General features: G+C 43.4%; 1 protein-coding gene across 2 annotated transcripts in view; it reads right to left on the bottom strand.

Moving 5' to 3' along the window:
- Window positions 1-16,515: 16,515 nt before the first annotated feature.
- Window positions 16,516-25,393, bottom strand: part of fbxo28 (F-box protein 28) — a 49,315-nt gene continuing 40,437 nt past the window's right edge. The window contains exons 5-6 of one of the 2 annotated variants that reach the window (XR_007964995.1): window positions 18,542-19,137; window positions 16,516-17,555 (exon numbers count right to left, since the gene is read on the bottom strand). Coding sequence is in view for 1 of the 2 variants with exons in the window: in XM_052081131.1 (XP_051937091.1) it covers window positions 18,635-19,137 (503 nt within the window). In the remaining variant the exon portion in view is untranslated. Of the gene's footprint in view, window positions 17,556-18,263; window positions 19,138-25,393 lie in introns of those variants that run through there. The other variant, XM_052081131.1, reaches the window with a different exon arrangement.

The following is a 25,393-nucleotide window of genomic DNA, read 5'->3' as shown; positions in this document are numbered from 1 at the left end:
TCCTTCAACCAAACAGCACCCTGGTTTACCCCTACCCTCAGACAACTTAAATCAAAAGGCCGTCAACCTGAAAGATTATATAGAAAAACTGGACTTGCCATTCATAAAGAAATGTACACTACCCACTTTCTCCATTACAAGGACTCAATATCCAAAGCCAAATCAATCTTCTACTCTGGATTAATCAGTTCCAATGAAGGCAACCCCAGATCACTCTTTTCACTCATTTCTAAACTCACTAAACCTGCTGACACTCTTCCCTCACATCTCTATTCCACTGATTTTTGTAATACTCTGGCCTCATTTTTTACACCCAAAATCCAACTTATCCACCAGCAACTCACCCCTTCAGCTGCTCCTAACCCTCCTTCTCCATTCTCCCCGGTTCCTACCCACCTATTCTCTGCATTCACATCCCCATCTGTCCACCAAATCTCCATCTTAATCCAGAAGTCCAAATCCTCTACTTGTCAACTTGACCCTCTCCCTACGGTTTTAGTCAAAGCTTCTATCCCGGCCCTCTCCCCTCTCATCACTAACATTATTCAAACTTCCCTCTCTACTGGCATTGTACCATCTCATCTCAAAACTGCTGCTGTCACTCCCATACTGAAGAAACCTGGCTCTGATCCCTGCAACTTGAACAACTTTCGTCCCATATCAAACCTTCCGTTCATCTCCAAACTTCTAGAGAAAACAGTAGCTGCTCAACTTCACACCCATCTTTCCTCCAATAAGCTCTACGAACAATTTCAATCTGGCTTCCGTCCCCTCCATAGTACTGAAACTGCCCTCCTCAAAATATGCAATGACCTTCTTCTCTCTGCTGACTCCGGTTCACTCGCCATCCTCCTCCTGCTTGACCTCAGTGCAGCCTTTGACACCATCTCTCACTCCATCCTCCTTGACAGACTCTCCTCCATTGGCATCACCAGCATCCCCCTCTCCTGGTTCCGCTCCTATCTTTCTGACCGCACCCAGTTTATCCAGCTCAAACGTTTTAGATCTCACCCCTTTCCCCCCACTTCAGGTGTTCCTCAGGGTTCTGTCCTTGGCCCATTGCTATTTCTAATCTATCTTCTTCGCGTGGGTAATATCTTCAGGAAACATCACATTCATTTTCATTGCTACGCGGATGACACCCAGCTCAACATCTCTACCAAACTTAATACCATACTTCCACCATCCTCCCTAACCAACTGCCTGCAGGAATTAAAATCTTGGTTCACCTCAAATTTCCTCAAACTGAATAGCAATAAAACTGAATTCCTCCTTATTGGCACTAAATCCAATCTAAACAAAATAAACAATTTCTCCATTCCCTTCGAAAGCTCTTCCATCTCCCCCTCCCCTCAGGTCAAGAGTCTGGGTGTCATCCTTGATAGCACCCTCTCCTTCATCTCACATATCAACCACATCACTCGTTCTGCATATTATCATCTTCGAAACATCCACCGGCTCCGCTCTTCTCTCACTCCTCAGTCCACTGCTATACTTGTACACACCCTCGTCACCTCGCGATTCGATTACTGTAATTCCCTTTTGTTTGGTCTCCCTCAAAAAACCCTCCATAAGCTTCAGCTGGTCCAAAATTCAGCCGCCCGCATTATCACACTCACGCCATACATAAACCATATTACACCTGTCCTTCAACATCTCCACTGGCTCCCCATTTTACACCGCATTCAATATAAAATCCTGCTCCTCACATTCAAATCCATTCATGACCTAGCCCCTCCATACCTATCTGACCTCATCCATATTCCTACGCCTGTCCGCTCTCTTCGTTCCTCCTCCTCTGTCCTCCTCTCTGTCCCCCCTGCTCGCCTCGTCACCATGGGAAATAGAGCCTTCAGTCGCTCTGCTCCCCAGCTATGGAACTCACTCCCCGCTGACCTTCGTAATACAGCCTCATTAACACATTTCAAATCCCGCCTCAAAACACATCTGTTTCGACAAGCCTATTCACTCAGACCATAAAGCCATTATTTTATTTATTTATTTTTGTTGTATTTTTTCTTATCTTATTTGATGTAGTTTTTAACATTGTACTCGTGATTTTAACTGCTTGTTGTAAGGTGTCCTTGAGTTTCTAGAAAGGCGCCCACAAATAAAATTTATTATTATTATTATTATTATTATTATTATTTTTGGTCAAAACACAGGTTCTCGTGTTTGGAGGAGAAAGAATACTGAATTGCATCCGAAGAACACCATACCCACTGTGAAGCATGGGGGTGGAAACATCATGCTTTGGCGCTGTTTTTTCTGCAAAGGGACCAGGACGACTGATCTGTGTAAAGGAAAGAATGAATGGGGCCATGTATCGAGAGATTTTGAGTGAAAATCTCCTTCCATCAGCAAGGGCGTTGAAGATGAGACGTGGCTGGGTCTTTCAGTATGACAATGATCCCAAACACAGAGCCAGGGCAACAAAGGAGTGGCTTCCTAAGAAGCATTTCAAGGTCCTGGAGTGGCCTAGCCAGTCTCCAGATCGCAACACTATAGAAAATCTGTGGAGGGAGTTGAAAGTCCGTGTTGCTCAACGACAGCCCCAAAACATCACTGCTCTAGAGGAGATCTGCATGGAGGAATGGGCCAAAATACCAGCAACAGCATGTGAAAAGCTTGTGAAGAGTTATAGAAAACATTTGGCCTCCGTTATTGCCAACAAAGGGTACATAACAAAGTCTTGAGATGAACTTTTGGTATTGACCAAATACTTATTTTCCACCATGTTTGCAAATACATTCTTTAAAATTCAAACAATGTAATTTTCTGAGTTTTTTTCCCCACATTCTGTCTCTCATGGTTGAGCTTTACCCATGTTGACAATTACAGGCCTCTCTAATCTTTTCAAGTAGGAGAATTTGCACAATTGGTGGTTGACTAAATACTTATTTGCCCCACTGTATATATATACTGTATATATAAAAAAATCCTCATCCCCCCCCCTCGGGTGGTGTCCATCCCTCATTCAGCTCGGGTCCTCTACAAGAGGCCAGGAAGCTTGAGGGTTCTGCGCAGTATCCTTGGTGTTCCCGACACTGCACATTTCGGGTCTGAGATGTCCGATGTTCCCGGGATCTGTTGCAACCACTCATCTAGATTGGGGGTCCCGAGTGTCTATATCTATTTATATATAGATAGATAGATATCTATATCGATCTATATATAGATCGATATAGTGGGTTCTATATGAATGTGCTTTTTAACTGGTTGGGTTCGGTACCTCGAAGAAGCACTGGTGTACTTAAGTGGTGTTCACACGGCAAGATTTGGTCAGGTGCTACTGCCCCAGTAGAGCGTTCACACGTGCAAATTAGCTCCGGCGTAGCCCCGGAAAAAGGCTTGCCAAGCCAAATTTGATCCACCTCAGGGAGGTGGTTTAAAAATTTGCTCCGGAGCAAATGCTCGTTTGCGAAGCAGCACCGATGTAAATTTGCACGCGTTTACGCAACTGGGTTAAATTTGCTCCAGAGCAAATGCTTGTGAAGCATATGTACGGCGAAAATGGGTTGCTTTCGTGCTCTGTCGGACTTCCGTCATGTGTTTGTTTAATAACGACACAAGACTTGGCTGTTAACATCTTTCTTTTTGTAGGAGACGGGACTGTCTGAGTTGTTAGTGTAGTTTGTTCCTTTGTTGTGTGTTCACAGCCCCCCGCCCCCCATATAATTAATTTTGTGATTTCCTCTCTTGATTTTCTGTTAGGTGCATGATGTGTTTGCTTTTCTGAGTGTCATTGAAGTCATCGTTCATTTACGTTTTCGGGGGCGGTCACTCTCGAGCAGAAGGCACGGAGACCGAGAAGGAGAAGGACGTGCCTTGAGTTATGTATACGTTTTAAAAAGAACCAACACGACAGCTCATTTGTCGTTTTGGTCCGCTGCAGAAACTGCCGTGTGAACGCAAGTGGGGCTGCACCGACGCTGTGCCTGTGCAGACACGCTCAGCGGCTTTGTACGTGTCAACGCTCCACACAATTTTCTGCGCTGCAAAATATATCGCAACAAAATACATCGGTGCAGCGCCGGAGCAAATGTGTGCCGTGTGAACACCCCTTTATATAGGGTCAGGCAAAATGATCTGAACATTCGTAGCTTAAATAAAAGGCAAATTGCCGGTAATTAAAGAAACAAAAAAGTGTTTCTATTTTTGAAAAGTAGTACTGTAGTAGTAGTAATGATGCCCTTTTTTTCATATAATGCGATTTTGCTTTGTTTCTTTATAATGCCCTTGTTTTTTCTATTTCTTCTTCAGTTGCTGACATGAATTGGACTGGTGAGCATCCTGCTTTCAAGTCAAGTCAACCTTATTGTCAACTATGCTCTATGTGCAACATACAGCACGGATGAAATCTCTTTCCTCTCAACCACATTATTGTGGAAACGTTTATCACAACGAGCGTTCCATTTGCACTTCAATCTTATACATGATCCCGTACGAGCTCAAAACACGATCTTCACTTCGCACCGCCAGAACTGCATTTAATTTTTGAAACAGAATGGCATTATATGTACTTTTCGAAAAATAAAAACACATTTTTGTTTCTTTACTTTATTTGTCTTTTATTTAACCTACAAATGTGTCAGATAATTTTGCCTGACCCTCTATAATCAATTATCTGCTGAAATGATAATCTTAATGTGCGGTCGGGTGTACTAAAAGACAAGGGTGTCTTTTTTTATCACATACCTGCTGATGAAGACAGAAGGCGATGGATAGCAGCTATTAACCGAAAAAAACGTAAAACATATTCGAGGATTTGTAGAAATACACACACATTGTTCATGTATTTTACTGATAATCATTAAATTACTGCTTGTTGCTGGGCGCAAACGCAACAAATTAGCAAAGTCGCCGATGCCACGACAATAGTAATTTCTTCTATGTTGTCAACATAGTCCGGTAAAGTTCGCAATGGATTAGCACATTCGGAGTTGTCGGTCGAATAACGTAACAACTAATTATTATGACAACATAAACCTATTTGCGTCAAATCACAGTGATGTCGCCAATGAGCTACAATCGTCTTTGTGATTATTTTTTTACACGCCTACTCGTAGTCGGAGCGAAGAATTTGACGTTGTTTCTTATGAAGAGCTGACGCGATGACAGTGCCCAGGGACCGTCATAAAATAGAGCAACTCGCGACAAGAAAACGAACTATTGTATTCAAAATCAACAGCTTCATCATTATGATGTTATTTCTTAAATAAAACACAGAGAAGAGCACGAGCTGGTTGCAGTACAACTTTTATTTGGGATTTTTTTTCTTTTACCTTTGCAATTTTAGAGAGGAGTTTGTAACAAGACTGAATAACTTAATGAATGTCCCGTCAAGTAGCAAGGTGTTGGTGGACCCCAGAAAGCAGGCGGGAGCAGGGTGTATTTGAAGTGTATTGATAAAACACAAAACTAAATCCTAAACACACAGTCCAAAGTATCAAACAAAACATTGACTGAAGCAAAAAACTATCAACAACAGAAACATGACCAGAACAAACATGACAGCAGCAAAGAGCACCAATGACCCGACAATGAGTGTGGCCTGACGTGGACGAAGCGTAACGGGGGACATGGGACAGCCGGACGTGAACAGGGGCTCGACCTGACGTGGGCATGGACGTGAACGTGAATGTGACTCAGTTCGAACAGACACGTGACGAGCCTCAGCTCAACGTGGACACGGACGGGGCCCGGCCCACCGTAGACACGGCTTGACAAGACGAAAACATGGGATAGCCGCATCACCAGCGCTGCCTGAAGGGGAACATGGGACAGCCGCATCACCAGCGCTGCCTGAAGGGGGAACATGGGACAGCCGCATCACCCGCGCTGCCTGAAGGGGAAAAGGGTGTCGGCCGCAGACGTGTTCCGCCGGGCACATGGTGGAATAGGGACCAGTCCTTTATGGCAAGCCATTTGAGCATTTATTCCAAATCCCTGATATCAAACATAAATGTATTACACTAGTTCGATCTCTTTCAGCACTAGTTCGACACTCGGCCACAGTAGTGACACAGATTGTCGAACTAGTTGCATACAAACTCCAACTAGTCATTCATTTTCAGCAACACGTTAACTTGTCAACAATGGATTATTCTAACATGTGAACTTGTGACCCGTGATTTCCTGCGCGAGTAAACAAGTGCGAGCTGAAATACTCACTAGTTTACTAGGTGCGGATAAAACAGTAGGCTAGTTTACTAGTCAAAGCCCCTTGACGCCTTGATATCTAACTAGTGAGTGTCAAAAATGTTACTTGTTCACTGGTGATGCCCCAAATATTTACTATTTGCACTAGTGTGACATTTAATGTCGCACTAGTTCAACTAGTGAGGTCTAAAATGTTCACTAGTAGAACTAGTGGATGCCAACCTGCTCACTAGTAAGCTAGTTGCACAAAATATAATGAGGAGGTGGGGCAGAAATGTAGCTGCAGGATTCCTATTGGATCTGCAGTTAAAATACACCAATCGGGATTCAGATTTTGTCATAATCACACCCACTTCATTTGCATGTTTTACACTAGTTTACAAGTTGTCTTGAGGATTTGCAGCTAGTTCACGAGAGGATGCCCATTATTGGTTTCATGTCGACGAGTGAATCCAGAAATCCAAACTAGCAAACTAGGTGCAATCGATTTGACCTTACACGTTAACTAGACGGTTTCAAAATGTGAACATGTTCACAAGTCAATGTAGAGATATCCACTAGTTACACTAGTTGGGCTCATTTTCACTGTTCAGTGTGACACACTAGTGAGCTAGTGACACAGATTTTCACATCAATAGCTAACTAGTGCAACGTATTTTGTCTCACTTGTCAGGCTCAATGCTGAACATGTATAGACTTTGACTGAACATGTTTGACATAACTGGGCACTAGGTGACGTGCACACATCTAGTTTACTAGTGAAATAATCACATTTGGCTAGTTTACATGTTTGGCAGTTACAAAACTTTACAAGTTCACTAGTTGTGCACACATGTCAACTAGTAAGCAATTTTATTTAGCTTGTACGATGTACATGCCAGCTAGTATGCCAAAAACATGAGCTAGTGCAACAAAAATGTTAGATATTTGGTGCACTCGTTGTGCACAGTCGCTCATAAGTGCTGATTAACACCAACAAGTGAAAAGAAAAGCCCAACATGTAGGAAAAATGTCAAACATGTTGAGTCAAACCTTGCAAAAGTTCATTTCTTGGTCTGACTAGTGAGACAAAATGCCTACTACTAGTTAACTAGTTGAATAAACACGAGCGTATGGAAAGCCATTTGAGCATTTATTCCAAATCCCTGATATCAGACATGAGTGTGTTACACTAGTTCGATCTCTTTCAGCACTTGTTCGACACACGGCCACACTAGTGACACCGAATGTCGAACTAGTTGCACAGAAATCCTCACTAGCCACTCATTTTTGGCAACTAGTGCCACTTTTGTCCAACTAGTGTTGACAAAATTCTAACTAGTGACACCTGGAAGCACACAAGCAGAGGAAACTTTATGCCCTATTGGCCCACTAGTGAGGTTCAAAGTCTTGGTTTCCGAGGAGGCAGCCTTCGGCAAGTGCTCTTCAAGAGCCTTGCTTTTTTTGTTCTTTTTTGCTGTTTTTGTCTTTTGTTTTGTCACATGTTGTTTGTTGTTTCATCGTGTGGACTTTTTTCAGCGCTTTTTGGCCACGACATTCATCAAAGGAGCAGTATCTGTGCTTGGTGGTTGCGCCTTCTCGGCAGCACGCCTGTACCAGCACAGATGTTGATTGGGAGGAATGTCGGCGCCATTGACTGTCGGTGCTGGACAGACCTGGGACGCTTGTGTTTTTTGTGCCTGTAATGGGCAGCATTTTTCACAACCCCGTTTTGTTCAGTGGCGCTGTTGGACAGTCGGCGTTGGTGCGGCTGGATGGATGGCTGCTGAAGTTGAGGATGAGGAGAGCGCTGGCGCAGAGCGCCTATGCGTATTTAGAACCATGAGTCGCCGCTTGATGGGACAGGAGAATGAACCAATCTTTTTCGTCAATGGATGCTACAGCTTCTTGTTGACTTTGAAACTTAGCTTGTAGCCGACGTGTGCACATTTTGAGCATGACGTCTCTGATCCACTGGTTAAAGGACACTTTGTTTCTCTCCTCTTTGATCTCAAACTGCTTCAAACAACAAAGCGTGTGATGGAAAAGTGGTTAGAACTGCATGACTGTCCGTGTTTTATGTTATGTGTTGTGTTTATTATTTTACTTTATGTTAACTGTTTTGTTTTGTTAAGTGTTTTGTTACAGCTGTCGCTGTTGTGAAAGCGCTATAAAAATCTGCATGTATTGTATTGTATTGTATATAAATATAAATATATATATATATATATATATATATATATATATATATATATGTATATAGGGCGGCCCGGTAGTCCAGTGGTTAGCACGTCGGCTTCACAGTGCAGAGGTACCGGGTTCGATTCCAGCTCCGGCCTCCCTGTGTGGAGTTTGCATGTTCTCCCCGGGCCTGCGTGGGTTTTCTCCGGGTGCTCCGGTTTCCTCCCACATTCCAAAAAATATGCATGGCAGGCTGATTGAACACTCTAAATTGTCCCTAGGTGTGAGTGTGAGCGTGGATGGTTGTTCGTCTCTGTGTGCCCTGCGATTGGCTGGCAACCGATTCAGGGTGTCCCCCGCCTACTGCCCGGAGACAGCTGGGATAGGCTCCAGCACCCCCCGCGACCCTAGTGAGGATCAAGCGGTTAGGAAGATGAATAAATGAATATATATATATATATATATATATATATATATATTAGAGCTGTCAGTTTAGCGCGTTTTTATTGCCATTAATTTAAATGAATTTTCATTCATTCATTCATTCATTCATTCATTCATTCGTCACAAGCGGATGTTACGTTGCTCTATAAATACACCAGAAACAAAACAACAAGCGCGCTGCAGAAGTTCACGCCCATGTCCGTTTTGCCAGTCATGGCAGCGCGGAGACACCGACAACGGATACTTAGAGTTTATGAATGGAAAGTTTACTTTAAAAGTTGCCAGATTGCTCCACTGACAAGACCAAAGTTACCTGTTCTTCTCTCTCTGTGTATCATACAGGTATACATGTATGCCACTGACGCGATTGTTACTTGTTCGGAACTATTTTGTGTGGAAGGATACAGCGTTCCGTGTCCATATAAATAGAGCGGGTGGAGCTTCTCTGTTTGTCTGACAGTGGTAGCGACCTAGCAAAAATCAAACGTCTCCAGTGTTGTCATCGAACCAAGTGTAGTCATTCGAAATGAGGTCTACACAAAACCGTAGAGAGACTTCCGCACAAGAAGGACCAACACAATCAACATAGCCTGACTGTGTAAGGGGGAGTGAACCCCGCTCCCCTTTCAGAATGGTTTGCCCCTGCAGCACGGGGGAAGTGCGTGCTTGTTTGTACGGCGGCAGTTTCGAATACAGTGGCACATAATGAACACTGGTGCCCGGTGTCTCGTTATTCTTCAACAAACATACAGAAACAGACTGCTGTGTTGAAAGCAAACTTGAGAAAAACGAAGTATGCAACCATGGTTTAAATCCACTATAGGCTGAGTACTAGTGTACCTTAGATGTGCACTTTATAATGTTATATTGTTCTGTTTTTAAGATTAAGATTAAGAAAACCTTTATTAGTCTCGCAATGGAGAAATTCCAGATTCACAGCAGCAAATTTCATAAAAAAGCTGTTGTGTGACAAAATATTTTTTTTCACCGTTATTGATGGCCAGTAATATTGTGTTAGAGATTATGTGTGAATAACTGCACCAAGTGAAAAATGTCCATGTAAAATTGAAAATCGAAATTGTTATTTCATTAAATATTTGCATTTGGCACATAGAAAACTGATTCATGATTCCATGTTGATGAGAGCATTAAAATGGGGGAAAATAGGACAAAAAATGTAAAAGGAAATTCAGAAATGATAAAAAATGTGTGAGTAATCACGATTAATTTTTTAGTTCATTTGAGTTAATTATGACAGTTGCATTTTTAATTAAATTAAATAGTATTAAATAATTTAATCGTTTGACAGCTCTAATATATATATACTAGCTGGTTCGCCGCCCTCCGGCCGGCTCATCAGCTAGTTCCTGCGGAAGGCTGGTAAGGTGGGCCTTTGGCCCACAAAAGTGTTGTTGCTTGGTTCAACTTTTTGTTCATCTTCATTGCTTATCGCGAAAATAAAGAGATGTTTAGCTCTACTAAATAACTAACAATTTCATTGCAATGCTTGTGGGTAGACAACATTTTTTCGCCAAGATGCCCGCGCGATCGTAGTGAGCCACTGCCTGAGCGGCGCAGTGGCGGCGCGCAGCAGTGCGGTGAAGTAGGTTTTGAAAAGGGACAGACGGAAGGACAGACCGTATATATATGTATGTTTATATATATATATGTATATATAATATATATATATATATATATATATATATATATATATATATATATATATATATATATATATATATATATATATATATTAATGTGGCCGTGTCAACTGTTATTCTGCTAGGTTTCAGGATTACTGGGAAAAAGCTGTTGCTGTACATAGTCTTTATGAAGTCAGTTGTTTTTTTGTGTCCATTTGGGTTTAATAAGTCAATGATAAAGTCACCACATATTATTCGTGTTTTCTTATCGTTGTAGTAACTGAGCATATCTGTTAGTTTTTTTTATTGAATGTGTCAATACATGATCCTGGTGTCCTATAGATGCAACTTATGACATTTGATGCCTTTTTATTATGTATTTCAATGTTTAGACATTCCATTAGTTTTTTTTATTGTGTTTGTCAATCTCTCGATTTTACTGCATTTAAGTGCTTTGTCTACATATATTGCAACCCCCCTCCTTTTTTTGTTTTCCCTATTAGTTGCAAACATTTCATAACCTTCTATTTCCAATTCAGTTGTTTTATCTTCATCAAGCCAAGTTTCTGATATGGCAATTATTTTAAATTTATTGAATTTAGTCAGGTATTCTTTGATTTTTGTGAAGTTTTTATAGAGACTTCTACTGTTTAAGTGTATTACTGAAAGTGCATTTTCCAATTTTATATTAGTGTTGAATTGTTCATCCAGGTAATAGTCAGAGTTTGTTACCCTTTGTTTGTTCTTGAAGAAGTTATTGTCTGGGTCCAAATTGTTCTCGGGATCGAATGGCTTATAGTCAATATCTTCAAAGGGTTGGAAGTCCATGTTTTTGGGATGTGAATTTCCCGCTCCCACGCGGTCGTCGCTGGCTCCCTCGCGGTCGTCGTTGGTTCCCTCGCTGTCTTCGCTCGCTCTCTCACCGTCATCACTGGCTCCCTCGCGGTTGCTAGCTGGATGTCTCCTGGGTCCTTCGTGGTGGCTGCCTCCCTTGCGGTCGTCGCCGACTCCCTCACGCTCCCTGGCTGGCTGCCCCCCGGCTCTCTCACACGCGCTGGCTGGTTGTCTCCCGGCTCCCTCAGGCTCGCTGTCTCCCGGCTCTCTCGCAGTCACTGGCTCCCCTGCAGTCATCGCTGGTTTCCTCGCGGTCGTCTCTGGCTCCCTCACGGTTGTCGCTGGCTCCCTCGCGGTGGTCGCTGGCTGGTTGTCTCCTGGCTTCCTCGTGGTCGCTGGCTTCCCTGCAGTCGCCGCTGGCTTCCTCGCGGTCATCACTGGCTCCCTCACAGTCGGTCGTCGCTGGCTCCCTCGCGGTCGGTCAGTCTTGAAAAAGTTATTGTCCGGGTCCAAGTTGTTCTCAGGGTTAAATGTCTTGTGGTCAGTAGGGTTGGAAGTCATCAAAGGGTTGGAAGGGTCATCAACGGGTTCGAAGTCCATGTTTTTTGGTATGTGAATTTCCTGCTTCAGTAGGGTCAGAGTTTTTATCGTCGGGTGGTGAATGCGGCTTGATGATGTTGAACTCGAACCTGTTGTGTTGGACCCTGCTGGGGTGGACGATAAATTTGTCATGTCTTCAGTAGGCGGTTTCCCCTCTGTTACGTGCAGCTTTTAATTTTGGGAGGAGCTCTTTTCTTTTTTGTCGTACAGCATCTGTAAAGTCTTCGTTGATGTAGATGTTGGAGCCTTTTAAGTATTTTGCTTTTTGTAGGATCCTTGATCTGTCCTTGTATTTTAGAAATTTCACCACAACTAGCCTTTGTCCCGGTCTTCCAGGTTCTTGTCTTCCTGTGCGGTACGCTCTCTCCACCTCAATTTGCCCCTGTATCAGCAGCTTCTCCTTGAGGATTTTTTGAACTTTTTCCTCTGTTTCAGTCCACGTTTCTCCCGGTTTTTCCTCAATTCCATCAATTACCAAGTTGTTTCTTCTTGACTGTCCTTCCAAGTAGTCCATCTTGTCTGTTAATACAAGCACGCCATCACATATTTTGTAAAATTCTGTTTGCATGTCTTTCGAATGGCCAGTTTGACAGATTAGATTTTTTAAAATGTCGTCTACCTCTTTTTGGGTAAAGTTGATGCTGGTTTTTATTTCTTGGACTTCCCTGGTAAAAGTGTCAAGTCGTGAGTTTGTTGGGTCTATTATCATCTTGACAAATCCTTTGAAATTTTCCTGTTGTTGTTGCAAGAGTGCCGTAAAAAGCTATTTTTGTTGCTGGAGTAATTCGTTTACTTGAGTGAGGGTCAGGGAATCCTCTTCCCGTCTTGCTTCTGTTTGGGTGACATTTTGTCGGGTCTCGTTGGTAGCCGGTTGTATGCTAGTTTGTGACATGTCCAGTGGGCTTGCTGCTGGGTGTTTCTAACGTGGCAAGTGGGTTTGCCCGCTCCCCCACGCTCGCTGGCGTTCGGCTGGTTGGTCTCTGGTGGTGGGTTCCAGCTGCGTAGCGACTTTTCACAGTTAGCTTCCGTGCTAACGTCCGCGGTTAGCTTCTGTGCTAACGAGCTAGCGTTTCGTCCAACCCCCTCTTCACGTCGCCAATTTCTACACACGCGCTGCCACCATGTTTCGCTCTGTTCTTTACTTTCAAATGTGGGAAAGCTTCACTTGAGAGAAATGTTGACTTTGCTGTTGCTGCTCCTTCTTTCCGCTCAGCAATGCGTAGCAACTCACACTTTAGCGTGTGATGCGTTCATTGACAACTGGACATGTACACACAATGAAATTCACATTCATATATTTGATCACTTATTCTTTGACATTTTAGGGGAAGCCGAGCTTCCCTTGCGGTCCGAGAGCAATCGCTACTGTCTAAGACAGACAGCTATGGATCATTTCAAAGCGAAGAAAATGGATGACACGACGAAGAACAAATTTGCTGAAGCCATAGCTAAATGTATGGCTACTGCATGCAAGCCTGTCAACATTGTCCACAGCCAGACAACATTGTCCACAGCCAGACTGATCAAATAAGCTTTGATCTAAGACAACAGCTAAAATAAGCTAGCCGAGACGACACGACACTTGAAGTCGGACGGACACGTTTTTCTGCTAATCTGTGTGTTTCCCTTTTTGTCCAAATATATATTTTTACTACAACTGTCTTGTCCATGGTGTCTTTTATTCATTCGACTGGGGTTTAGCAAGTGTGTTTATAAAAAGATGAAAATCTCTTTACTGTTGTTCGTGTAAGTGCCTCAACACAGCTATGCTTGTGAAAGCAAAACAACGAACTCAAACGCGTGTTTGTTCAATGTTGTCAACTAATGTGCAGTAATTTTAGGCTATTTTTCCTCAATTTTCCAGAGGAATTTTCATTAAAATTTGAAAATCTGGAATTCTGGGAAAATACAGAGGACTTTAATCACTGTTAGTAGCAGTGGCGGTTCTAGATCAATTTCACTGAGGGGGCCTGGATGGGGCCAGGGGTTTTGATCAAGGGGCACATTCAACCAAGGGCAAAAAAGACAAATATTCGAACTCTTTGACTTTTTATTTTCATCAAACTTTTAAACCTTTGCAGACATTACATCACAGTGACGATGAAAAACAGTGCAATAATCACAGTAGTGCAGAATTAAGTACCGATAAAAGATTCATATAAGTGCAGATCTTGTGGAACAGTCTTAAACCGCCCCTACTGTTAACCCTTAATCTATCATCATTCATAGTGGACATGGGGTATGTGTTTTCAAGATTTAATTTGGAAAAACTCTGTTCTGCTTTGGCAGGTCTTCTTTACATTTGCTGATGTCTGTGGAGACAGACAAACCAAATAGATGTCTCTCTTTGCTGCTCTGTGTCCTCTCTCTGAAAATAAATATCCCATGTCCTCTGACGCTTCCTCTGTGGGGCTCTCAACTTGCTCCTCTTTAGCTCTATCACCACCATCATCTGGCTCTGTCTCAGTGTCTGAATTATTTAGTTTCTTTTTCATGTAGAAATAGGATGGAATGCCCTTTTTTTTAACAGTGAAGAGGAAATACACTTCAGCAACCCTACTGTTGCGGGCTTGCTTGGTTTTGTTTTGTGGTCTTACCATGACAATATAACTCATTGTCGTGGTAATCTTGGGACTGCTTCTTTGGGGGCTGCTTCTCATCTTCGTGCTCATCCTTTTTCAGTGGTGCAGCGCACTAAAAGGTTCGAGTAGAATGTTAAGCCAGGCACTTCAGTTCCACCTTTGGCGTCGGTGACTCTGAGCTACTGTATGGTCTACGTTTGGAGCCGGGGGCTCAGCGGGGTCTAGAATCAGTGCTACAGGGGCACTGGCCACTGTTAGGGCTTCTCCAGAACCGCTAGCGGTCACTGATGGTGTAGTTGTTCACTCGCCTGTCTTGAGTGAGGTCAGCATGGGGTCTGTTTGTCCTCAGTGATGGTGTGGATGTGGGTGGGAAAGGTTGTTTGTCTCTATATGTGCTCTGCAACTGACTGCCAACCCTGCCATGCCAAGGGTCTAATCTGCCTTTCATCTGAAGTCAGCCGGGATAGTCTCCAACCAGGGTGCCCACTCTTCCACTTGCTTTTTATTTATAGACCTTTAAGGACCTTTGAGGGCTAATTTAGCCATTTTTAAGGACCCTTTCTCCATTCAGCAAGGGATTCACTGTGGATTTAAGGCCCACTCAGCAATATGTGTGAACAGATAACCACATATCTAAGGCCCACTCAGCAATATGTGTGAACAGATAACCACATATCACTGAGCTCATGTTCAAATCATTGCTGCCAAAGGAAGGGCACATCTTCATTTTTAGGGGCAATGAGCTAACCCTTTATTTGACATAAATCTAAAATTTTCATTTCCTTACCTATATTACAGGTAGAAAGACTTGAATTCATTCTCAAAGCTTCTTGTTGCTTTCAAGCTTAGCTTGTAGCAGACGAGTGCGCATTGCAGCATGACGTCTTTGATCCTTTGGCGAAAAGGACACCTTGATTCGCTCCTCTTTCATCTACAACTGTTTCAGACAACAAAGTGTATGCAATAAAGTGGTCAAGACTACACTATTGTCTGTGTCTCGTGTTGTTTTGTATTATTTTGTCATTTTTTTGTAAACATTTCTTTTGATAGTGGCCACTGTATACAAAGTGCTGTACATGGAGCAAAAATAAGTGGCATAACAACAAACGACAAAGACAATAAAAACCATAAGGTCATTCCAAAGTGAGGGGCCCGCAATGGAAAAGCTTCGATACCCTCTGAGCCTTCACTTAGTTATCACGACCTCTAATAGTATCTGGTCTGCAGATCTGAGGTAAGTGCATAGGGGCTGAGAAAAGATGTGACGATGGCATGAATAGCTGTTTCAAAGTGCTGTAGAGAAAGGAGGGGCTTTCCAGCTGCCCAAGATGAAAGAAACTGGATTTAGCAACAGCACGAACTTGCTGGTCCAATTTAAAGTCAATGTCCAGTTTCAGACCCAAGTTTGAGACTGTTGGCTTTAGATAAGGAGCCAGGGAGCCCATGTCAGCAGGCCGATGTACAAGAGCCACGAGGACCAAATAACATAATGTAAGTGTCATAGGTATAGTTTAGTAGGAAATAAATATTTTGTTTCTACCTCAAAGCAAAAAGGACATTTTGTATTTGTTTTATGTACATTATGTATTCACATTGTGAAATATTTATTTTGTAAAATTAAGTTTTGTTATTTTGATGTTATCGCTATTATCGCGAGACTTGCGCTGTGGTAAGGTGGTTTATGCCCAGACACGTACAGACCAGACGTATGAAGAGCAGCAGCTACAAGGACTGTTCGCGATCCGTTAAAGGTATTTTGTGATTTTTTTGGTTGTGTATATGAAACTTAATGTAAGATCTGACTGTAATTGTTATATTTGTGATGTAGATATTGAAAGTGTATTTTTGTTGAAGACCTCCGAAGTGGCAGGAGGCAATTAGGTTAGCTTTAGCCCACATTTTGGATTAGCTTCATATATTGTTTCTGTATTGTAAATTGCTCAATGTATTTTATTTTACCAACAGTTTTCACTGTGTTGGTGTACAAATACAACCCCAAAGACACTATTAAACACCCGTCATTTGGAAACCGTGCCATTTTTTTACTTGAGAACTACACATAATTTCTGCTTGCTTTTCATTGAAAGAGATTCAATGCCATCCAGGTCTTTATTTCCTCCAGACGGGACAAAAGTGGACTCTGTGAAAAAGTGTCTTTTTTGATCCATGGGACAGAGATCTGACAGTAATCTGCAGAACAATGGAAGGAACAAAAAAAAACATGTTTCCTTAAGATGGAACCCAATGGAAGCAGATACAAAGAAAAGAGTTGAGGCCCCGGAATTTAACCCTGTGGAACATCCTTCGATAATGGTGCAAAGGAGGACTCGGAGCAACCAAGTCTAAGATAAAGTCGTATATGGCTGACAGAACTTTATCTCAAGGGCGCTAGCACTAATGCTCACCTGGTGCTGCAAATGAGCCAACAGAATACTGTGAACCACTTTGCTCGCATTCATTCATTCATTCATTCATCTTCCGTACCGCTTGATCCTCACTAGGGTCGCGGGGGGTGCTGGAGCCCATCCCAGCCGTCTCCGGGCAGTAGGCGGGGGACACCCTGAATCGGTTGCCAGCCAATCGCAGGGCACACATAGACGAACACCCATCCACGCTCACACTCACACCTAGGGACAATTTAGAGTGTTCAATCAGCCTGCCACGCATGTTTTTGGAATGTGGGAGGAAACCGGAGCACCCGGAGAAAACCCACGCAGGCCCGGGGATAACATGCAAACTCCACACAGGGAGGCCGGAGCTGGAATCGAACCCGGTATCTCTGCACTGTGAAGCCGATGTGCTAACCACTGGACTAATTCTAGTTTATTATTACTTTTGTTAAAATTATTTATATGACCACTGTGGGTTTTTCTTTGATTAACAGAGGGGTACCAATTATTTGTCCACGAAAGTAACTTTCACCCAGTCTGCGAACATATTTTCCTGACTAAAGTTCCAAAAATGTGATTTCCCAATATTGAGTAATTTATGAATTAATTTTAATTTAATTCTTTTTCCCCCCCCAATTGTAAACACATTTGAGACGCAAGATTCTTTCTTTCGCTTTTCTGTGAAGGTGAGATGAGTCATAAATGAGGGAACCCAAGGAATAAAAACATTTTCTCACTACAGTAAATATTCCCATCCCCGGAATTCTATGGAACGGAATATCCTTCACCCGGAATAAAAACCTATGCATTAACATTTTGACTACGATATTACGCGTTACCGGAACTTGCGTAAGCGGAAATTCCACTACCCGTAACCCAGATGGAGGTGTAATGCCGCGGGAGCTTAAATACACGCAACACCCACCCGATGCGACGGAAAAGACACAACGCTGAAACAAGTTTCGGCTTCGTGTTTTTCGATCATCAGATTGTAAACGAAAACGTGTAAGTGAGTTTTTATTGGCGTGCGTTTTACTGTAATTGCGAAAGATTTTAACTTTATTCACTTATGTCGTGTAGATCATCGCATTGAAACGTAGAAGAACTGTAACGACTGGAGCAGAGCGAGTGAAATGCATCCGTTTGAGCGAGGCTGGACACAAAGTTAAAAAGATGCAGCAGACACTTGGAGTCGGAAAGACGCAAATCTACGAAACTTTAAAAAACAAGGCATCGATTCAACTCCTGATGACAAGCCACCATCCAGCAAGGAAGCAATGCAAATGACAACAAAAATCCTTCAGTATGCACAAGAATTACCAGACATCAGTGATCAACGGGACAGTGACTTGCAACTCGCAGGAAAACTGTATGACACGCATGCAAACTATGTCATAAACCAAAGAATGCGTCCAACAAAACAATCCAAAATACACATTTTTTCCCCCCCCAAGACAGAAAAAAATAAACATTAAAATACTGTTCGTATTTTACTGTTGTGATTTTTTTGGGATACACCTGTATTGCAGTTTTTGTTATATAAACAGTTTTTGGAGAGTATATTTTTGTATTTTATTGATTGTGTTGTTACACGTGCATTTTGTCAACATACTTGCAGGTTCATAAAGGACATGTACCATGCTCATTTCACAAATGAGGAATTTCTGTTATCAGGAAAAATTGGACAGCGCAAACACGAGTCCGTACTAGAGAATATTTACTGTACCATGAAAACATAACACAGGAAGAAAATCAAACAGAGATAAAGAATAAACAGTCTGATTTTAGAACCAAAGGAGAATATTTAAATAATACCATTTCATTTCTTGCTACACAAACGTTTTGACTTTCGTAAAAGGTCTGCGCCTTTTCTATTGCGCTTCAGTGATGGCTCTCCCTCACAAGCCAGTTCTCTGGCTGTAGAGGAGGCTTCTGCCCTGCCATTTTCTAACCCCATGGCAGAAAGACTGGAAGCAGCAGAGGGCACAGCAGCATTGGATGTGGAGGGGACAGATGTTCTGGCTGTGGATCCTCCCATAGCACTACTGTCCATTAGTTCACGGAGTTTGTGTTCCAGTTCGGCAAGGCGGGCATTCTGTTCACCAATGACATGTGTCTGTTCAAGCAGCTTCTGTTCTTGGTCCTGCAGCTGCTTCTGTTGTTCTAACTGCTTGACACGAATTTCTTGCATCTCCCGCCGCAAAACTGTCACAGATGCTCCATTGACCTTCACTTGCTGCTGCACTTTGGTCATCTCGGAGCGTGATGGCGCATTCTTGGCCAGCAAGGACATGGTGGTTAGAGAACTTGATGGGCCAGCCACTGAAAGAAACAAAATGCATTATAACTGTCTTCTTCAATGTAGTTCACACGGATTATTGTAGCATTCACTCAAAGAAAGAAGTCAAGTTTCACATTTTCGATGCAATAATATATTAAATATCCCCCCACTCGTCTCAACATGGTACTCTAATTGACATTATGCTTGTGGAATAAGAATTAAGACGATTAATCCACCTGTTTCCAGCCATCTGGGGAGGTTGACATTTTATGTAGCATCGCCCACTGCTGGCTACTAAAACTGACATCAAAGGACCCTTGAACTCACATTGGGAACATCACAAGACCAAACCCAGAAAACAGGTGAGCGATATCATTGGATTGTAAAAGTATTTCTAACCCTTTAACTTCTTGTCAAGTCATACAAACTAACCCTTTTTTAAAATTGTGAATTTATGAGATACGTGAACAGAAAGAGGTGGCAAATTGTCAGCCGTAAACATTGGTTTAAGTAAATTCCAAACAAAAATCGAAAAAAAGTATTCAAAAGTAATATCTGATATCACAAAATAAAATCCACTGCAACCGCCCAACTCCATTTACCTAATTAGTAAATAGAGTCCACCTGTTTGAATAAAATCATCCATCTATTATACGATCCGCTTATCCTCACGACGGTCGCAGGCGTTTGGAGCCTTTGGGCAGCAGGCGGGTTTAAAACCTGAACTAGTTGTCAGCCAATTGCAGGGCACACGTAGACAAACAACTATTCAGACTCACACCTAGGGACAATTTAGGGCACATACTGCAGTCAAAGTGCTGGTCCGCGTGAAGGTTTTCAGTGGCCCCTCGAATGATATTGATTTATTATTAGAACCGGCCCGCAGACCGCAGCAAGCCGGCAGCCCGCAGATCTTTTACACGCACCAATACTACATTTCCCACAATGCAACGGTGACGCGCCAAGCAGTTGACCGCTTTATTTCAATATTAGAGCAGCAGTTGCTCGCATAACAGTGACGTTAGCTTTCAGATACCCATCAAAAATGGAAGGTGGACACCGAGTTTCAAACACTGGGTTTCAAACAAAGTGGGAGTCGGAGTATATGTTCACGGACGTAGCTGGAAAACCTGTGTGTCTTCTGTGCGGAGTAAGTGCAGCGGTATTGAAAGAGTGTAATCTGAGATGACATCATGAAACGAAACACGTGAACAAATAATATGATTCAGATTCAGAAAACTTTATTTATCCCCATGGGGTAATTTGGACTTAACAGGCACGCTCTGCACAAGAAACATGAAAAACAATGACGAACATGGGATACAGTGCGAAGGGCCTGTCGGTACTCACCGTCTGTACAGTGCCCCGAGATATTAGTTGAGAAAGTAAACACTAGGGAAGGAGAGGAAAAAAAAACATGCTCGAACTATGCTCTTCTGAGGATAATTTAAGTCGAGGAGAAAAAATACCGTGCACGTCAAAAGCATATGACAGTTACAACAAGTCACAAGACATAACATGTAATGAGGGGGTGGATGGATGGGGGGGGGGGGGGGGCGCGGCCCGACCGGCGTGCTGCCAAATCCTTTCAGCGCACAGCAGATCAGGTCACGTCACAGGGAACAACCAGGAACAATGAAGGCGGTGATGATAAGGATGTGTATGCGCATGTGATTGGTTGTGTGTGCGTAACAGGCCGCAGCTGCTTCGTCAAGGTCAGCTCATGGAGACAGTCCCGGCTTATCAGTCCATGGCCGAGAAGGAGGGGGTGATGGTGGGGGCACTTGCTTCAATGCATACTTCCATCCAGGGGAAAGGATCCAAATAGCGTTATTTGTTTTGGAGGGACCGCCGGCAACAATTTCAGGTGGCCTTGAGTCCGTGGCTGTGTCCCATCACTGGCGTTGATCAGCCAAATCCGCAATGGACATGCAACAAAGGCTACAGAAGGTTGAGGAATTAAAACATAGCCTGACATCTCAACTAGCTCTGTTCAAAAAAGCCAATCACAAAGCCAGGCTGCTGTCACGGCCAATTTTATTGCGGCAGAATTGATCACTGAATCAGACCAGCCGCTTACAGAGGGGGATTTAAAAACTGTATGCTAAAAAAATCAGCACCTCCAAATCTGAAACCATGGTCCTCAGTCGGAAAAGGGTGGAGTGCCCCCTCCAGGTCGGGGGGGAGATCTTGCCCCAAGTGGAGGAGTTTAAGTATCTTGGGGTCTTGTTCACGAGTGAGGGCAGGAGGGAGCGAGAGATCGACAGGCGGATCGGTGCAGCGTCTGCTGTGATGCGGACGTTGTATTGGTCTGTCGTGGTGAAGAAGGAGCTGAGCCAAAGGGCGAAGCTCTCAATTTACCGGTCGATCTACGTCCCAACCCTCACCTATGGTCACGAGCTATGGGTCGTGACCGAAAGAACGAGATCCCGGATACAAGCGGCTGAAATGAGTTTTCTCCGCAGGGTGTCCGGGCTCTCCCTTAGAGATAAGGAGAGAAGCTCAGTCATCCGGGAGAGGCGCAGAGTCGAGCCGCTTCTCCTCCACATCGAGAGGAGCCAGATGAGGTGGCTTGGGCATCTGATTCGGATGCCTCCTGAGCGCCTCCCCGGTGAGGTGTTCCGGTCATGTCCCACCGGGAGGAGACCCCGAGGAAGACCCAGGACACGCTGGAGAGACTATGTCACCCAGCTTGCCTGGGAACGACTCGGGATCCCCCGGGGAGAGCTGGAAGAAGTAGCTAGGGAAAGGGAAGTCTGGGCTTCCCTGCTAAAGCTGTTGCCCCCGCGACCCGGCCCCGGATAAGCGGTAGATGATGGATGGATGGATGGATGGATGCTAAAGTTTGTGATGAAATTTACCCATTGATTTTTCTTTGATTTAGAATATGATGTGCCACTTTGTATGCGGCGATGCCTGTTTGAAAGTGCTATATAAATACTGATGACTTGACTACAATAGTCTTATACTTCTGTATAGGGCTACCACCAGGGGAATGATGGCCATTGTGATTTTTGAGAAAATATGACATGTCAACTAACTTTTGGTTTCCATGATAACATTACAAATCGCATTAATCCACCAGGATGTTTAATCCTGGTGGATTCTAAGTATTCAAGAGCCGACAAATAACGTTTGTAACCTCTGGTCGCGCCTTTATTTCCTCAAAGAACAATACGGGACCCCCGACAATGCAATCTTGTTTATATTGCAATGAGGATAAATTTACCCATTGATTTTTCTTTGATTTAGAATATGATGTGCCACTTTGTATGCGGCGATGCCTGTTTGAAAGTGCTATATAAATACTGATGACTTGACTACAATAGTCTTATACTTCTGTATAGGGCTACCACCAGGGGAATGATGGCCATTGTGATTTTTGAGAAAATATGACATGTCAACTAACTTTTGGTTTCCATGATAACATTACAAATCGCATTAATCCACCAGGATGTTTAATCCTGGTGGATTCTAAGTATTCAAGAGCCGACAAATAACGTTTGTAACCTCTGGTCGCGCCTTTATTTCCTCAAAGAACAATACGGGACCCCCGACAATGCAATCTTGTTTATATTGCAATGAGGATCCCTACAATATTGAAGAGCTCAGACTCTCTGTGAGACCCGTTTAAAACCCAATAACTTTTTACCGCTAAATCTGTTCACATGTGGCACATCCTTGTACGAAGGGCGGGGGTGTAGTCATGATTGCAGAATTTGCTCTCAAACTTAGTCCTCGCTCAAACAACGCCTTTAAAACTGTCGCAGCTCTTGTTAAGCGATCCAAAGCTTTGTTGCCATTTTATCTTTCAGTGATTCATCCATCTGCTGGCCCTTACATTGGCTTTCTAAAAAACATTTCTGAATTTGTGGCCGACTTGGTAACTCACTGAGATAATATAGTAATCGTGGGTGACTTTAATATTCATATAGATCTCCCGACGGAACCACTTGTCGCTGCATTTCAGACAATAATTGATACTTTTGCTTTCACGCAGATAATAGACGAAGCAACCCATAAAAATGGTAACACAATGGATTTGGCTAGCAACCGCAAACGTAATGGTACTACCGTTTAGCACTGCCATATGTGAACGTTACTTTAAAAGATTTGAAGCCTTAGCTCAAGGCTGTCATCATGACCACAATCAAAGCGATCGCAGCCGCATTATTAGCTCTCATTCAGTACTAGCCAATTCTGGACCAAGTCTGAAAAGACGTTAAAAAACGTATTTGGGAGTGAATGAGTTAACCATGATTGCGCTCTCTGAGCTACTGCCTGTGTCAACTACTTCCTTTTCTTCTTGGAAGGGTTCGATTCACGTTTGCACAATTAAGGCTTCAACTTAAATCTTAAACGCTAGCTTGAAAGACTATAAAAAAAAATCCGGTTTAACTGTTCATCTCCTTGCGTACACTGATCACCTTCAGTTATCATCTTGGTTACATCTTGGCGCTATCTTGGTTTTTTTCCAAGATGGCGCTCAGATAGGCAGCCATCAGTGCTCTTCAAGAGCCTTGCGTTTTTTGTTGTTTTTGTCTTGTTTTGTAACATGGTGTTGTCGTTACGTCGCATGGACCTGATGTGGACTGTTTTCAGCATTTTTGGCCATGGCATTTGTCAAAGAAGAAGAAGCTGTGCTTGGTGGTTGCGCCTTCTTGGCAGCACACTCGTACCAGCACTGATTTCTTGATTGGGAGGAATGTTGGCGCCATTTGACTGTCATTGCTGGACATCCCTGTGGCGCTTGTGTCTTGCGCCTGAAGTAGGCAGCATTTTCACAGCCCCGCTTTGTTCAGCAAAAAGGTCGGTGCTGATAGACAGTCTGTGGCTGGATGGATGCATGGATTGAGGAGCCGACGATGAGAAGACAGGAGCGTCAGTGCAGAGCGCCGATGCGTATGTGGAACTGGGAGTCACGGCTTGGAATTGAAGTGGACTTACATGGGACAGGAGAGGAGAGCCAATCTCTTTTTCATTAATGGATGCTACAGCTTCTTGAGTGGTTTAGGTCCTATATCTAGCTGAGAGAACATTTTGTGTAAGCCTTGGCTGCTGAGTCACGCACTGCTCCCCTGTCATGTGGTGTTCCACAGGGCTCAATTCTGGGGCCTCTGCTGTTCTCGCTGTATCTGCTCCCATTGGGTTCCATCTTAAGGAAACATGGTATTCCCTTCCACTGCTATGCAGATGACTGCCAGATCTATGTCCCACTGAGCAAGAAAGACGCCTTCTCATTAAGGCCACTCCTATCCTGTCTGGAAGAAATCAAAAACTGGATGGCACAAAATTTCTTGAAATTCAACGAAAAGAAGACAGTGTTGATATTGTTTGGTCCCAGTGTCACTTGTACATTCCATCCTGTAGACTTGGGCCCCCTGTCTCCTTATCTTAAGTCAACAGTCTCAAACTTGGGCCTTAAACTGGACAGTGATTTCAAACTCGATCGGCAAATTGGTGCCGTTGTTAAATCCAGCTTCTTTCACATTAGACAGGTGGCCAAAATAAAACCTCCCCTCTCACATGAACACTTTGATACAGTAATTCATGCCTTTGTCACATCCCGGCTCGATTACTGCAATGCCCTTTACTTTGGAGTCAGCCAGTCCTCCATTAAGCGCCTTCAGCTGGTCCAGAATGCCGATGCTCGCCTCTTGACTGGTACTCGTAAGAGGGAGCACATAACTCCTCCTCTGGCATCCCTTCACTGCCTCCCCATTCATTTTAGAGTTATTTCAAGATCCTCCTCTTTGTTTTCAAATCTCTGAATAATCTCACGCCACCTTACCTCTCTGAGCTCAGCCGCCCCTACACACCTGCCCGGCGCCTCAAGTCTGTGGACCAGACATTATTAGAAGTACCAAGAACTATACTGAGGCTCAGATGGGATCGAGCCTTTTCTGTTGCCGGTCCCTCTCTCTGGAATGACCTCCCACTGAAGATTCGGCAAGCCTCCTCGCTGCCCATCTTCAAACCCCTCCTCAAAACTCACTTGTATTATTTGGCATTCGACTCAGCATGACTTAACATTTGTTCTTGGTTTTACTATTTGGTGCTTTCTATCGCCTTTATTACCGATTTGTCTTACTGTTTATTGTGCATGTTAAATTGCTCCACGTACAGCACTTTGTATTCAGCGATAGCTGTTTGAAAGTGCTCTATAAATACTGTTGACTTAACTTGTTGCTATCAAGCTTAGTTGGAAGCAGACGTGTGCACATTGCAGCATGACGTCTTTGATCCACTGGTGAAAAGGACACTTTGATTCGCTCCTCTTTCATCTATAACTGCTTC

The sequence above is a fragment of the Hippocampus zosterae genome, chromosome 11, assembly GCF_025434085.1.
Source record: "Hippocampus zosterae strain Florida chromosome 11, ASM2543408v3, whole genome shotgun sequence".
NCBI lineage: Eukaryota > Metazoa > Chordata > Actinopteri > Syngnathiformes > Syngnathidae > Hippocampus > Hippocampus zosterae.
The sequence above is the reverse complement of the archived record's forward strand: the minus strand, read 5'-3'. Positions and strand labels throughout refer to the sequence as shown.